General features: G+C 35.7%; 2 protein-coding genes across 2 annotated transcripts; both read left to right on the top strand.

Annotated features, from left to right (window-relative positions):
- The first annotated feature begins 977 nt into the window (after positions 1-977).
- Positions 978-1,574, top strand: LOC145632626 (protein FAR1-RELATED SEQUENCE 5-like). Its single transcript, XM_081684978.1, has 2 exons — positions 978-1,354; positions 1,562-1,574. Exons 1-2 carry the CDS (start codon positions 978-980, stop codon positions 1,572-1,574), a joined length of 390 nt encoding a protein of 129 aa, XP_081541104.1.
- A 13,944-nt stretch (positions 1,575-15,518) lies between these two features.
- Positions 15,519-17,057, top strand: LOC145632625 (uncharacterized). Its single transcript, XM_081684977.1, has one exon. The coding sequence runs from the start codon at positions 15,519-15,521 to the stop codon at positions 17,055-17,057; it is 1,539 nt and encodes a 512-aa protein (XP_081541103.1).
- Positions 17,058-17,856: the final 799 nt, after the last annotated feature.

Below are 17,856 nucleotides of genomic sequence, written 5' to 3'. Positions count from 1 at the left end.
TGGAAGTCATTACGAAATAAAACGTTTACGATACTTAATATATAACTAACAATGATGCAGTACTGCCAAAACAAAAGTATTTGACATGTCTACCATATTGTAAAACTACATAGGTAAGAATTCAATACATGAATAAAGCTACTAGAAGTTTGTACATAATAAAAACTATGTTCATACTAAATAAATAACTATTAATTATGTTACGAGACCATATGATGATTAATATAGGTATTGGAAGTCATTACGAAATAAAACGTTTACGATACTAAATATATAACTATTAATGAAGTTTCACTTATGTGTTCAACAAAGACCACACGATGAAATTGCAATTATATGAAAATTTGATTAATAATATTGCAATCATATTTGAAATATTAATTATATGAAAATGCAGTGATATGGACAACAACCTAGACATAGATCTTAACCAAGATGTAGAAGTAGATCTTAACCAAGATGTAGAAGAACAAGTCATCGTTGATGAGGCAGATGTGCATGTAGACAACCTCTCTCAAGATAACGAAATAGAGAACTTTCAGCAACAAGATATTGATCATGACGATGAAGAACAAAATGACCAACAACATAATAATAATGACAATGAAGGACAGCATGACCAAATAGATGAGCCAGCAGTCGGAATGTGCTTTCCTTCAGGAGAAGAATTTGCCAATTTTTGTTACAAATATGCATACAAAAAAGGGTTTACTTTTTTTGTAAGAACTGCCACATTGATGGATTGCTATAAGTCGCAAGGAATCAATAAGGCAGATGGGGGGAAAAATCAGACATCCAACCACATGATGAAACAACTAAGACTTGTCTGTATGAAAGGTGGTAGAAAGCAAACCGCGGGATCTTCTGTAAGTGAATGTAAAGTGTTTGTGCACGGGTATATGGTAAATGGTTAGATGAGAATCTCAACATGTCAATTGAACCACGACCATATACTTCATCCCAAAAGTAGCCATCTAATGGTTAATTACAGAAGCATCGATGACCCAAATGTTGATAGAATTGTGACTAATGACCGTGCTGGTATATTGATCGTGAAAAACTTCAATTCCTTTTTAGTTGAAAATGGGGGTCATGAAAATCTGACATTCAATCAACGGGACTTGCGAAATGTAGTGAACTTAAAGCGTCGTAAAACAAGGTTTCAAGGAGATGCAATTGCCCTTGAAGCATACTTTCAGAAGCAGCATGAGCTTAATAATGAGTTTTACAGCGAAATCCAGAGGGACTGCGATGGAAGGTTGATGAATATGTTTTGGTCGGATGCAAGGTGTAGGGCAATGTGTGAAGATTTTGGCGATATAATAACGTTCGACACAACGTTTCAAACCAACAGGTTAGGTTACTTAACTATTTATTACATTATTTTATAGTAGCCATAATCATTATAACCGTAATAACATGGCTAGGGCGATTAGCTTAAGTTTAGAATAGATATTTTATTGATAACGTAAAATGGTTTAAAGGTACCATTCGGTGATGATTTTAATTATTTGCAAGGATTCTTTTTAGTCAGTGACTGTAAATTTAATATAATTATTAGATATATAACATGAACATAACATTTCTGATATGAAATGCCTTTGGCACCGTTCGTCGCTGTCAACCATCATGGGAGTTTAATTGTACTTGCTTGTGCTTTGATTTCACACGAGGACACTGACACCTTTGTGTGGGTATTCAATGAATGGTTCAAGTGTATGGGTAAGAAACCCTTAGGCATTCTCACTGATCAAGACAAAGCAATAGGGAAGGCTGTGCGTATAGTATTCCCGGGGATACCACACAGGCTATGTTTGTGGCATATTATGAAAAATGCTGCACATAATTTGGGATCGCACAAAAAATGGAAAGAAATTGAGGTAGCACTGAGAGTAGTTGTCCATGAGTGTCTAGACCAGGACAAATTCGACGAAGCATGGGCTGCAATGGTAAATAAGTTTCAGATCGGTAGCAATACTTGGATACAAGAATCCTATAAGTTGAAGGATAGGTGGGCCCCTGGGTATTGTCGAGACAATTATTGGGCTGGAATGTCTTCCACCCAGAGAAGTGAAGGCATGAATCATTTTTTAAAAGGCTCCGTCAACATTGATACCCCGTTGGCTCGATTTGTTGAGCTTTATGAGGCTGTCATGGGGGACTTAACATATAAAGAGCAATTGTTGAATTTTGCATCATCGGATAAACCCCTTCCAGTGGACAAGACTATACTTGTCGAGTACATTTTCCATAGCAAGTACACCAATGCAAAGTTCAGAGAAGTAAAAGACGAGTGCCTAGGGTTGCGGCATACATACATCAATAAGACCTCAACGCTTGGTTCAACCACCTTTTACAAAGTTGATGAGAAGATTCCGACCCCCATAGTTCGGAAGAGGTGGAAGAGTTACACGCTGACAATTGACAAAGAAAAAGGTGATTTCTCATGCTCATGTAAGTTGTTTGAATTTAGGGGAATATTGTGTAAGCATATCATTCGAGTAATAGAGTTAGAGGATATTGATCAAATTCCAGAGAAATATATTTTAAATTGCTGGAGGAAGGATGTTGTGAGGCGATACGAGGGCATTCATGTAGCATACTATGACCTTGACTCTAATCGAGTTCAAAAGGTAAAAGAAATAAGCCTTAGAAACAAATACCTGAGCACGCTAGCCTTGCACAACGACACTACATTTGCTATGTATAAGGAAGTGACAGATAAGATTAGAATTGAGTTGGAGGATTTAATGGGTATTGAGCATAAAGATAATGATGCACACTGCTGGTGGGATGAATCTTCACGCAAAGTATTTGGCCGTCGAAGGGTACGTCCAAGGGAACAAAACGAAAGGCACTTAAAAAAGAGTGTAGTACCCGTTGAAGATGGCACAAAGGACCCTGTTGATAAGAGAAAAGCTGGAAGGGGTAAAAATACCCGAATCCCTAACCCAGCAGAGAAAGGAAATTCGAAGAAAAAGTTTAAATATACTCCAGAAGAAATTGCTCATAACGAGGTAACCTGGTGAATTTGACTATTATTCTATTAAAAACAATTACGTATATATTTTATATATTACTATTATAACGAAAGATGGTATTTTGGTAACATTGGCTTATAGTAAGTAATAATATTAGTAACCACAAACTGTAAGTCTGATTTAGTACATAAACTCGTCTGTTTTACTTGAAATCCTATTTTAAAAAGTGTATTTCTTGTAAAAATTAGTATATCAAAAGCATTGAAATATTACTTGTAATGCAGTAATTTGATTGTTTTTCTGTTAACATATTATTATTGCAATTAAAAACCAATTTAATTTACTTCTATTTCTGCTAATGTTAAACTATTTATTCTTTTATTATTATTATTATTATTATTATTATTATTATTATTATTATTATTATTATTATTATTATTATTATTATTATTATTATTATTATTATTATTATTCGCTAATCCATCCCGTTGTTTCATTGCAAAGGAAATAATAAGAAACACATTTGGGACATTAAATGGGAGGTGGCATGGAACGACTCCAAACAGCAACATCAGTGGAATCCCTAACGTTGGTGGAAGTAGCAACAACAACACCAACATAGTGGCAAGAGAAGGTAGTTCGTCCATAATCAGAGACAACAACGCAATGTCGTATGGATCACAACCAACAATGAATATTGACCAGTCTGAGCAATCTGGATACAATCCAGAGTTTTCGGTTCCTATCAATGAGAGGGATCCATATTGGTTACGTAGTACTCAGTAATAGATATGCTCTTACAATTTCATTGGACCCTGTCGGTACTTAGGGAGTTTCCTGAACTTATTTTTATTTTGTATGTAATCAAATTGATGACTGAAGCTTCTTTTTTTCGGTAACATATTTTGCTACCATTTTTTCACCAGTAACATTTTATATTGGTAATATTTTGTTGAATGGTGATCGGAGTATTTCAATTCTAGTAACATAATTGTTTGGTAACATGTTGATTGTTTGTTAGAAATACTTGGAATGATGTAACTAATTATATTGATATCTTATTTCTAATTAGTAATTTTCCCTCTCATTTTTTAACTAACTATATTGATATCTTATTTTGGAGAATGTGCGAATGCTAAAAATATGGTAAAATGTTGTTGTCAAAGGAGGATCAAAATAATGAGAAAGTTGGTTTCGATTGGTGCATCACCGAAGTAAAAAGTTTTATTCTTTCAATTATGTGACATGCATGATGTTATACCAAATGATGAAAATGGATTATCGCCTTTCGTAGGGGATGAATCTATTATGCACCATATATGCTTGAAATTATGCGGAAAAGATCTTGCAAAGTGTATGGTAGTTTGTATGGAATGGGGAAGGGCTATACCCAATTGGAGGCACTCCATGGGTGATCCTTAATTGGTGTATTCCACCATATATTAAAAGACCAAACAACTTCGATCCATGTAGTGATGAAGAATCGAATTCCGACAGTAATGATGGACAAAAATAATAAAGTGCAATTGTATATAGATTTCTTTGTTTAATTATTTGTATTAATTATGATATATTGTTAATATTATTTGTGTTAATTTATTATTATCATTATATATTGAGATATGTTATGTCATGCATATGTATTTATAAGTTGTTTTTTTTACTAATGTAACATGTAAATAGGACTCATTTGTAATATAATACAAGTATGTGTTTTTATAATAATAATAATAATAATACTAATAAGCGATCAATTACAATTCCGTACATATTCTAGTTTAAATGATATGATTATAGGTACTAAATAAATAAATATTTTTGGATCATTCGGGAACGTCACATACGAAAAATATGTACAATCAACTCATATGTTTCTTGTAAGTACAAAAAAACAAATTGGGGAGATTTATTATTTAAGTTAATGTATTAATTTATAAATTATAAAATTAATAAGTGTGAATATCAATTAATATGTTGAGGTTACTAGAATTTTTTGTATTTACTAGCATGTGCGAATTGTAGTGTTTTGAATTATACATATAATCAATAAATACTTTTGGACCAATCATATAATGAGAGATGTACGTATGGTCTTTATATCTACAGATAAATTAACACATTTGAAATTGTTCATTCGTAATGAAATTTTAAACTAACTTCAAAGTAACGATGTACGTAACAAATTTTATCTGAATTATGAAGCAACGTAGATTTTCAATAAGGTATGCGCTGAATGATCTAGTTTTTTGTTGTTTAGATAAATTTGTTTGAGCCTATTATTATGGGAGTTGTCCCGAACATCAATGGTGTTTTAACTATGAAGTGATAAGATAAGATAGTTTAGGATACAATAATAACGTTTTTGTTAATAGTTTATGACTCATATTTTTTATTCATGTTACTTATAAAATATTAAAGATAGTTATAAGACCAACTAAAACTTAAAACATTGTTCACATTAGTATTTATTGATACTATAAGTTTGTACCCAGTTACCAAAATAATATGTAAGTTGATAAAATCAACTACAACTTCACACATGTTCTCAATGGGGTTCTCTAAACCTTGTAATCAAATGTTATGTATTAATAGTTTGTCAAAATCAAATTTATAAATCTAATCTATCTAAATCTGAAAGTATTCAAAAAATATAACTAGTAACGGCACATGTTCCCATCCCATTACAACTTCACACATGCTCTTTTAAGTCTTTCATTTAACTTATACTTTATTTTCAGCTCCCTTCTTTAATTCAACATTTTCCTTTTTTCTTTTTAATTTTAGCCTCTCCTAACCACCTCCTTTTTCCTCGATGGCATCTAACAAAATGTAATAAATTATAAATTACAATCTGGGCCCCCACTCCTCTAGCTATAGCAAAGCCTACCCTTGTAATAATATGAGCTGCAGCACGTGCTCCAATGTCTTGCGTCGTCGAGAACCTCTGAATTCGCTTAAGCAACGCAACAACCTCCTTCTCTAATTCACCAAGCGAAGAAAAGGAGAAGGGAATGAACCCATATCCAATTTCCTGACAACGGGCCTCATACTTAACCCACTTCTGATGAGCTACATCAGCCACAACCCCGTCCAGGAATAAAGTTAGATAGCCCTGATTGTTTCAAACAACCAGTCAACCCAATATCAACCTCTTCCCTGCTGAAATCCCAGAACGATAGCAAACATCAACTAGGGTATCCCGAACATCATTATGTCTATGTTTAATACCCACGATACCAGCACACGACACCGCGTGATCGCCAAAAATATCCCCTGGAAAAACTCTTGAACAAGCACGGAACATCCAATCGGTAGCATAATAGATATCGATAAGTCTTTGCGTTCATAGTATGACCCAATCTTGAAATAAGAACGGCCTGAAGCCAAGCAGACGTGTGATCTCCCTGCTGAGATTTCCAAAATGCTGATAGACGAGGGGATAATGAAGAGGTGGATAATGAAGAATCGGTCACCTTCGTGAAATATATATTTGCCAATTACTTCATGAGTTTCGGGGCATCGACCTCACTAGGATTACTTAAAAAATCAAACTCCACCGCGCCATTAAACAGACCCAAAGTGTCTTCAAAAGCTAGACCATGACCAACAATGTCAGCATGCCGTAGAAGCTTTGTCTGCAACCCAGTAGACTGTGACCGAGAAGCAAGAAAACCATAATGCCGAACATCACCCGCAGAATAAACACCAAGGCCTCCAAACGCAAATGGTCGAGTGGCAAGCCGCCACTGTCAATCGCCAAACCCAGGTCCTAAAGCAGTAACAATACGCTCCAAAGAAGATCGAAGAGTCTCGTCAAAAGTGCGCTGATGAGCCGCCTCAAAAGTACTAGGGGGACAAGTACGAAAGGCAAAGTAGAGTTTATAAACTCCGGTACAAGCCCTAAGTAACAATAGCTCACTATTATTATTATTATTATTATTATTATTATTATTATTATTATTATTATTATTATTATTATTATTATTATTATTATTATTATTATTATTATTATTATTATTATTATTATTATTATTATTATTATTATTATTATTATTATTATTATTATTATTATTATTATTATTATTATTATTATTATTATTATTATTATTATTATTATTATTATTATTATTATTATTATTATCTCAAAAACAAAAAGTCATACAACCTACAATAAATTAGTGGGAAGCCGAGATACAATCTAGGCCCCCACTCCTCTAGCTATAGCAAAGCCTACCCTAGTAAAAATATGAGCTGCAGCACGCGCTCCAATGTCTTGCGTCGTCGAGAACCTCTGAATTCGCTTAAGCAACGCAATAGCCTCCTTCTCTAATTCACCAAACGAAGAAAAGGAGAAGGGAATGAACCCATATCCAATCGCCTGACAACGAGCCTCATACTTATCCCGCTTCCGCTGAGCTGCATCAGCCACAACCCGTCCAGGAATAAAGTCAGATAACCTTGACTGTGTCAAAGGAGAAGATCCTGTCAAATCAACACAGACATCGCGACCACGATCCCAAGAATAAAGTAACACATCAGCAGGTCTGAGGGCATCACCGTTCCCTCCAGACAACCCAATATCAACCTCTTTCCTTGCTGAAATCCCAGAACGATAGCAAACATCAACTAGGGTATCCCGAACAACATTATGTCTATGTTTAATACCCACGATACCAGCACACGACACCGCGTGATCGCCAAAAATATCCCCTGGAAAAACCCTTGAACAAGCAGAGCACGGTGTCGAGGCAGAGAACAACGGAACACCCAATCGGTAGCATAATACACATCGATAAGTCTTTGCATTCATAATCTGACCCAATCCTGAAATAGGAACGGCCCGAAGCCAAGCAGACGTGTGATCTCCCTGCTGAGATTTCCACAATGCTGATAGACGAGGGGATAATGAAAAGGTGGATTCTGCAGATTCGGTAACCTTCGTGAAATATATATCTGCCAATTTCTTCATAAGTTTTGGGGCAGCGACCTCACTAGGATTACTTAAAAAATCAGACTCCACCACGCCATTAAACAAACCCAAGGCGTCTTCAAAAGCTCGACCATGACCAACAATGTCAGCATGTCGAAGAAGCTTTGTTTGCAACCCAGTAGACTGCAACCGAGAAGCAAGAAAAGCATAATGCCGAACATCACCTGCAGAATAAACACCAAGCCCTCCAAACGCAAAAGGTAAAGTGGCAAGCCGCCACTGCCAATCGCCAAACCCAGGTCCTGAAGCAGTAACAATACGCTCCAAAGAAGATCGAAGAGCCTCGTCAAAAGTGCGTTGAGCCGCCTCAAAAGTACTAGGGGGACAAGTACGCAACGCAAAGTAGAGTTTAGAAACTCCGGTACAAGCCCTAAGTAACAATAGCTCACACTGAGGATCATCCAGCGTAGCAACCTTTTCCATAAGCGCAATGGTCTTGGTCACCCTATGCATCACAAGCTCACTACTAAAACCAGAATCAGAACTAGCAGGACCACCAAGCAACTTAACACCACGCGAAGGTCGAGCAATGTTAGGTGGAAAGACACCCAAAAGTCTGCTTCGGGGGTCTTCTGTAGGCCAGAAAACTTCAGTTTTGTCCACGTTAAGATGTAACCCAAAAAGAGGCCCTTCCTCCATAATCAGCTGCAAAATTTTCCCCACCACCAACGTGTCACCAATAATAGTGCCATCATCTAAATACCAAGCCTGAAGACATACATCAAAAGTATCTCTGATTTTACACACCAAGGGTTGTAAAAGCAGAGGACCAAGGGGATCACCCTGCTGCACCCCCTGAGACGACCATAAGGTGTGGTCCCCATAATACAATCTAGCTGGATTAGAGTAGCAGAATTCAACCCACCGCGAAATACCCGGACAACTACGACGGACCTCACGTAACATGACCGCACGATCAACTAGATTGAAGGCATTACGAAAATCCACCAACAACATTGAAAGACCAACATCAGATCCACGAACCTCAAGTAATCGATTCACAGCATGAAGAATGGCCTCACCGCCTGAAGAAACCCCAACGCCAAATTGAAGACCATCAAAGTAACTTCCCAAAGACTGCCCAACCATAACAGCACCGACTTTCGAAACCAGACGCCGCCAAACGGTACCCACAGCTATAGGACGAATTCCACCACCGGGCTTGACAAGGGGTGTGAGAGGAGCACTAGAAATATACTCTCCTAGTTCCATAGGACATCTACCAGCTAGAAACAGATTAACCACCCCGGTAATAGAGTCAACCAACTCGTCTGAGACAGCCACAGCTGCACCACTCAAGCAATCCATAAGGTGTTGAGCACGTAACCCATCCCTACCACACGATGTGCCACGCGGGAAACTCTGAATCCGATCTAAAACAACAGCAGAGGAAGCAATGAGATGAAGTTGATCAATAGGAATATCAGCAGGCAAGGAAGGAGGTGAAGAAGAAGGGTGTTTTGAAAGCAAATCCGCAAGAGTGACATCATTATACGGAGCAACACCTGAAGAAGAAAGAACTCGGACTGCAGCGGTGTAATGACCATCACAAATCTTCCTACGACACTGCTTGATATTACGCTCTTCCAAATCAAGGTCCTCATCATCAACCACCGACATAGTAGGAGCATCCTCAGCCAAAGTTTCCCTCACAAGCTGCACACTACCACCTGGTGCACCCCAAGAACAAATAGCCCGGGAAATACTTTCTTCTTGATGCCGACGCTTTACGGAAGACCTTGACTCACGACTACTCCGCGGCCGAAAGGTTTTAAGGGTGCAAAGAGGTAACACTAACAACGATACCCAACTAGAAATGTCATTAGGGTTAGAGATCACCTTATCTAGAGCACTTTTCAGAATCCGAGAAAACCCCAAACGACACTTGGGAGGGATAGATTTCACAGTACGAAACCCCTTTGAGAGCAAAGCATTAATGAGAGCCACGTCAAAACCACAAAACTGATCTCGCGCCAAACCATCCACAAGCCCAATACGAGTCGAAGAAGAGGGAGCTTGTGGCTTGGAGAAATTATGAAGCACAAAACGAATAATACCATCTCCTTCATCAGGGGGTGATACATCCTCACCCCTCTCGTGACGACACCAAGAACGAAGCGTATGAGTTTTGTAACAAACCCCACAAAACCAAATCCCCATACGCGTAAAAGTAACTTCTGCCTCAGTATAAACAACCAAATTAGAAGTAAGAGACTGACATGTAACATCCCGCGCACCAGTACAACAATGACGATCATGAATATGCTTGATTAAAGAACGCCTTGTAAGCCCATTGCCACTCCCATCTTGACACCCACTAAGACCCACAAAGGGACAATGAAACTTCACCGACATGGCAACACAGCCACCACCAAAGTCGGAGCAAATACCAATCGAAAAACAGCACTTAAATAACCCAAAATAACCACCACAAACTATTATTATTATTATTATTATTATTATTATTATTATTATTATTATTATTATTATTATTATTATTATTATTATTATTATTATTATTATTATTATTATTATTATTATTATTATTATTATTATTATTATTATTATTATTATTATTATTATTATTATTATTATTATATAGTAACAACAACTGTTTGATTAGTTTTATTTATTTTTAATTATAAAATAACCTAGCAAGCCATTTGTATTCGGGGTTTCAGGGTGTACTGTGCAAATTGTTAATATAAATAGTTAATTATTTTAAGTATACTTAGTATACGCTAATAAAAATAGTTACTTTTTCTTAATAAAGGTCGGTATAGGATTTGTTACTGATTTAATTAGTATTTGATTAGACAATTTAACACATTTGAATCTGTACATGATCAGTGGAAAAATAGGATTTTACTTAAAAAAATGTTCTTGTTACTAATTATATATGTATTTATGTTTCAGCCATGAAAGTTGCAGTGACTGAAAATTAATTACCCGTTCCAGTTCACAATCCAGTTTGGAAATTAGTAGAAATCTTAATACGAGAAATGAATGACATTATTTCAATATAATGTATATTTTATCTAACTTGATATCGATAAGTCTTTGCGTTCATAGTATGACCCAATCTTGAAATAAGAACGGCCTGAAGCCAAGCAGACGTGTGATCTCCCTGCTGAGATTTCCAAAATGCTGATAGACGAGGGGATAATGAAGAGGTGGATAATGAAGAATCGGTCACCTTCGTGAAATATATATTTGCCAATTACTTCATGAGTTTCGGGGCATCGACCTCACTAGGATTACTTAAAAAATCAAACTCCACCGCGCCATTAAACAGACCCAAAGTGTCTTCAAAAGCTAGACCATGACCAACAATGTCAGCATGTCGTAGAAGCTTTGTCTGCAACCCAGTAGACTGTAACCGAGAAGCAAGAAAACCATAATGCCGAACATCACCTGCAGAATAAACACCAACACCTCCAAACGCAAATGGTCGAGTGGCAAGTCGCCACTGTCAATCGTCAAACCCAGGTCCTAAAGCAGTAACAATAAGCTCCAAAGAAGATCGAAGAGTCTCGTCAAAAGTGCGCTGATGAGCCGCCTCAAAAGTACTAGGGGGACAAGTACGAAAGGCAAAGTAGAGTTTATAAACTCCGGTACAAGCCCTAAGTAACAATAGCTCACTATTATTATTATTATTATTATTATTATTATTATTATTATTATTATTATTATTATTATTATTATTATTATTATTATTATTATTATTATTATTATTATTATTATTATTATTATTATTATTATTATTATTATTATTATTATTATTATTATTATTATTATTATTATTATTATATTATATAGTAACAACAACTGTTTGATTAGTTTTATTTATTTTTAATTATAAAATAACCTAGCAAGCCATTTGTATTCGGGGTTTCAGGGTGTACTGTGCAAATTGTTAATATAAATAGTTAATTATTTTAAGTATACTAAGTATACGCTAATAAAAATAGTTACTTTTTCTTAATAAAGGTCGGTATAGGATTTGTTACTGATTTAATTAGTAATTGATTAGACAATTTAACACATTTGAATTTGTACATGATCAGTGGAAAAATAGGATTTTACTTAAAAAATTGTTCTTGTTACTAATTATATATGTATTTATGTTTCAGCCATGAAAGTTGCAGTGACTGAAAATTAATTACCCGTTCCAGTTCAGAATCCAGTTTGGAAATTAGTAGAAATCTTAATACGAGAAATGAATGACATTATTTCAATATAATGTATATTTTATCTAACTTGATATCATATACTGGAATTTAATTAGCCGTTCACCATCAATTGTTTAATTGGAAAAGCGTGATAGATAAGTGCAGTGAAATTTTTTTAATTAAATTAAAGAAATGTTTGAAATAAATCGATCATGGTGGATTTTTGATTTTCCAAAATCGAATTTTTTTGTCTAGTAAACATGCTCGCGAATAGAAAATTCGGATAACTTCATCTGAGAAATAATTGTCGGTGTTGGATTCCGTAATCTTCACCCACTCTGTTCATCTTCTCCGGCGTCCTGCTCATCTTCGCCGGCGTCCTTTTCATATTAACTTGTAATATGGTTGTGATACCATCAATGATAAAGTAATAGAAATTTCATAAAAAAAATTAAAAACAAAACAAAGATTCATTGTACATTAAATGAGGTTAGGCGCCAATAATTTTCGCCACCCATTTTTCCTGCTTAAGTTACTACTTAGCGCCATTGAGGGTGAAATTTTCCCCCCTAATATTCCCTCTTCTTTTTTTGGCTCAAGCTTATGTGGCATCACTTAATTGGGAATGTATGTGGGCTCTACATACACTGAATGTATGTGTATCACCCTCCTCAGCTACTCTATTTGAAATAAGACACTTGCTCGGATAATTACTCCGACATTCAATGAAATAACTGCTCACATCCCTGTACATTGCTATCAATTGCAGCAGCATCTTCAGCAGATCTATACTTGGTTAGTATTTAAAAAGACAAACCACAATCACTTATATGACACATGCATCATAATTCACCCATATGCCACATAACACATTCATTAATATTTCCTCTTTATACTCCCTTTCAAATTAAAATATAAAAGGGTTTTTCTATATAGTAACCCTGTTTTTTTTCACTTTTCTACGTTGTGCCCCAACATATATCACTTTCTACACTGTAATCCCAATATATTTTTTGTTTCCATACGGTAACCTTGCCGTTAAAAAATTCCGTTAGTGGGGCCCACTCTCCATTATTAATATTTTTTTATCGATTTGTGCGTTGAAAAATAATCCGTCAAAGGTTTCAAGGGCTATTTTGGGGCTTAAGGGACCAAATTGAGCCCAGATTTGGCAAAAAAAATAACGTAAATGCCTCGTTTTGTGTGTTAAAATGTGAACGCGTAAATCGAGACATTTCTTAATAAGAAAAACGAGGCATTTACGTGCAATTTGATAAAAAAAAATATTAATAATGGAGAGTGGGCCCCACTAACGAAATTTTTTAACGGTAAGGTTACCGTATGGAAACAAAAAATATATTGGGGCTACAGTGTAGAAAGTGATATATGTTAGGGCACAGCGTAGAAAAGTGAAAAAAACAGGGTTACTATATAGAAAAACCCAATATAAAATAAAATGTTATTAAATGTTAAAGTCTTTATGCATTCATAACTTGCAAATTTGACTAATAAATAGGGTGTTCCATTTTCACTATAAAAAAATTTTACTCCTCTCTATACCCCTTTTAATGTAAAAGTTAAAATAACAAATTATTTAATGTTAAAATCTTTATGTATTCCTAACTTGCAAATTATAAATAAGAAAATTAAGCAAATTATTACAAAAAAAATCACCAACACATACAACACAAATAAGCAACACATTTCAAGAAAAATAAAATGAACTACAACTCGTTCGTTGAACAGGTCAAAAGGCTAGTTAACATTAACATTGTGTAGAGCACTGTTGCATGCATTCCAAATTGACCATGCTTAATGTGACCGGTATTTATAGTCTCTAAAAGCACGGTTTCTTATAGTATGACATGTAAATGACTACTAAATCTATTTCACTTGAACTCACTAACTAGAAACACCAATCAACCAAGTCGATACCCCTGATTTTTGTAAGAACCTCGATGAAAAGAGTGAATTCTTGAATTTCTTCTCTAGCTAATTGATTTACTTAAATTTGGAATTTTCAGTTGCTTTAATTCATAAGTTAGAAATTGTTTTTTTTTCTTTTCTTTTTCCTAACAAGGTAAGAAAAATAATAATTAGAAATCCCTTTTATATTGTATAAACTGACCAATAAAGACATGTGTATAACTTGTATTTGTTTGAGTAAACTTGCTAATGGTTAGTAAATTTGGGTTAACTGTGAGATAGTAGATTTATTTTACTTTACCTTAATTACCACTAAACTCTCTCTCTCATAAAAAAAACTCTTATTATTAGCATTTTATAAACTAGTTTATTGGACTCAAAACTCTGTTCAAACCATCTTTCAACACAAACACCCACATTAGAAATTTAAGCTAGTCAAATCTCTTTCTTTAACCCCATACCTCTTCCTAATTAGACACCTCTTTATCCACTTTATATTTGAAATTCTTCAAATTTGTTTAATAATTTTAATTAGTATCCCTTCAAAGTTCAAACTATAAGAACCCGTTTACTTTGCATTATTTTGCTAAATCGAAATTAATTTTATTGAGCTATTATTATTTTGCTGAACTAAAATTATTTTTGCTAAATTGAAATTATTTTTACTTAATACTATTAATTTTAAAAGGTGAGGTGAACATAACCTAAGTCCTGAATTCATCTTTAAATAACCTAAAATTTTCTTTTTAAAGGTTAAAATAATCAATTAACCTTACAATTTTTTTATACTACCTCCGGCCCATTTTAGATTTTTAGTTGCAACTTTGGGGGTCATTGCGGAGGCTGAGGCAAAACTTTTAAGGGGTTGATTAGAAAAAGTAAGGGTAAGTAATCAGTGGAGTAATATGGAGGGAATACATGTGGTCCCATAATTTGACTTTTTTGGACCACTTGCACTTTTTGATTTTTAGTGGGAATTTCCCACGAACAGATTCTGGCAACATACAAACATGTGGGAAAATTGTTTCCCACTTTGTTTCCCTTCCAATTTTTCACCCCAAATTCAAATTTTTTACAATTTCCCCCAAAATTCGAATTTTTCATTGTCATTCAAACAAAATGCCCCTTATAAAAGGAGGGCATCCTTTCCAAAACCCCATATCAAAAGAACAGTTTTAGGGTAATTGGGGAGGGGTTGGGGGGGGGGGGGGTAGGATAGTTAAGTTAGGTTACATCAGAAACAATGTTTTGTTAATTCAAAATACAGGCAGCCCTATCAAATTACATCATTCTAAATCAAGATTAGCATTTTCCTAATTCTTAAAGTTGTGTTAGTAGATGCAGCTTCTTTAGTTACAGGAATAGGCTCCGTTGAAGACCGACAAAAAAAAACCAGCCGCCACTTCATCACCAAAAAGCCACCCTGGAAAATAAAAATTGGAGGAACTCATGGCAGAGTTCATAGATGAACTTATGGATGAGTACATTCAACATCAACAAGCATTGGATGATGAATTCATAGAAGATGAACAAATTGAAGAAGAATATCCATGGTGGTACGATTCAGATGATGATCAAGAGCAAGAACAGGAAGCGAATGATGATGGATATGATGCAGATGATGATGCAAACAATGAAGAAGCACAACAACATGTAAGAGCAAGCAGAGAAATGAATGTAGAAGAGAAAAGAGCACTTGTTGATGAGATTATGTTGCACATGGAGGGGAACTCACTGCCAAGAGGCTTCTTAGCCAATTTGGCTAGAAAACATTCAGTGCACAAATCAACAACAACAAGGTGGTTCAAGGTAATCAAACAATCTCTTGCTGAAGGTACTGTTGTTGATGTTAATACCAAAAAATTAGGCAGGACAGGAACCAAACCAAAAGTGTACACAGATGAATTTCTAACATCAGTACCACTATACAAGAGAGGGACAGAGAGAGGTTGTGCTGCAGCCCTCAAAATACCAAAGACATCACTGCACAGACTCAGGCAACAAGGCAGGCTGAGAACACACACCAGCACAAATCATCCAGCTCTTACAGACAAGCACAAAGTGTCAAGACTCAAATGGGTCTTAAGTCACATAGATCCCATTCCAACAGAAGGGGACCCAAAATTAAGAGACATGCAGCAGTGGATAAATCTAAATGAAAAATGGTTCTTCATTAATCCAGAGACAAGAACATTTTATTTGCTGCTTACAGAGGAAGATCCATACAGGGCACAACAATCAAGGAGATTCAAGATAAAATCAATGTTCATAGGAATGATTGGGAAACCCTTGTTTGATGAGCAAAACAACATGGTACATGATGGGAAATATGGTCTATTTCCTTTTTTCAAGTATGAAATGGCCAAAAAGAAAAACAAAAACAGAGATGTAGGGACTCTAGAGACAAAGGCACTTCAAAGTGTCACAAAAGAATGCATTAGGGACATGCTACTAACACATGTGATTTCAACTATCTATGAAAAGTGGCCAGAACAGCTACCTAAGGACATCTTCATTCAATGGGATAATGCAAGACCTCATCAAGTTCCTAAGGATGAAGAATTTCAGGCAGCTTGCCATGCCCATGGATTCAACATTCAATTCATTTTCCAACCAGCTCAATCACCCGAAACAAATGTGTTAGATTTAGGTTTGTTTAGTGTCATTCAATCACTACAATACCAATCATTCCCAAGGAATCTAGATGAGCTCATAAAGGAAGTTGCTAGAGCTTTTGAAGAGTTTGATCCAGTTTTGAACAAGTACACATGGATCACACTACAATCATGCTTGATTAAGATACTAAAGAAGCAAGGTGGGAACACCTTCTCTCCCCCTCACATGAAGAAGAGAAGTTTGGACAGTCAAGGTCTACTACCACAGTTACTAGAAGTTGACAGGAATCTCATTGGTCAAGTTGTTCAATATTTAGATTCAGTGACAGTAATTGGTGATGATCAAGGACACATGGAAGTGGATGCAAACTGAAGCACATGAGGAGAACAATGCAAATGGAATAGGGACTCAACACATGACTGCCACACATAACCTTTTAATATTCTAACAACTTTTTGAGTGAGTTTATGTCTAGGTTATGTGTCCTTTTGGTAAATACAAGTTACACATGTATTAGGCAGTCATGTATTCATTATAGTGTTAATATTTTGTTTAGTGAAACATGTAATCAACCCAAATAGTTAAATGTTTTGTAACTAATATTTCCATCAGAATGGGTGTTTTTTCAGTCAAAGCTTTGGTGAGTGTTGGTACCTCAACAAAACCTCATACAGAGATTACATGAGCATCCACACCACCCAAGTAGCTATCAGGTGAGTCCCATCATCATTTGGAAAATAAACAAGGTATGCATTTACAGTTGGGGGGACTCAATGCATTTTAGGGACTCAAATGCTAAGGAAGGCCATCTAGTACTTGCATCTATGATCAACCAGGGGACTCAGAAGGGATGTGTTAAGCATTAAACATGTGTTAAGCATTAAGCACGTGACATGGTCCAACTAACACAATTAAAACCTTTAGCAACCTAGAGCACAACCCTAGGACAACCATAGCACAACAATAGCCACAAGACAGAGCACAACCCTAGCACAACCGTAGCAGCACATTAGCCACAAGACTGAGCACAAGCCTACCAGCACACAACACAGAGCAGAACCAAGACAACAAAGAGCACAACCATACCAGCACACAAGGCAGATCAGAACCAAGATAACACAGAACCCAGCCCTATGAGCATTCAAGATACAGCAGAGCCAACACAGGCTAC

The sequence above is a fragment of the Chenopodium album genome, chromosome 5 (genome assembly GCF_948465745.1).
Source record: "Chenopodium album chromosome 5, dcCheAlbu1.1, whole genome shotgun sequence".
NCBI lineage: Eukaryota > Viridiplantae > Streptophyta > Magnoliopsida > Caryophyllales > Amaranthaceae > Chenopodium > Chenopodium album.
The sequence above is the reverse complement of the archived record's forward strand: the minus strand, read 5'-3'. Positions and strand labels throughout refer to the sequence as shown.

Bases quoted from the DNA above. Each gene is read 5' to 3' on its own strand.
- LOC145632625 (XM_081684977.1), top strand. From the start codon at position 15,519: ATGGCAGAGTTCATAGATGAACTTATGGATGAGTACATTCAACATCAA.
- LOC145632626 (XM_081684978.1), top strand. From the start codon at position 978: ATGGTTAATTACAGAAGCATCGATGACCCAAATGTTGATAGAATTGTG.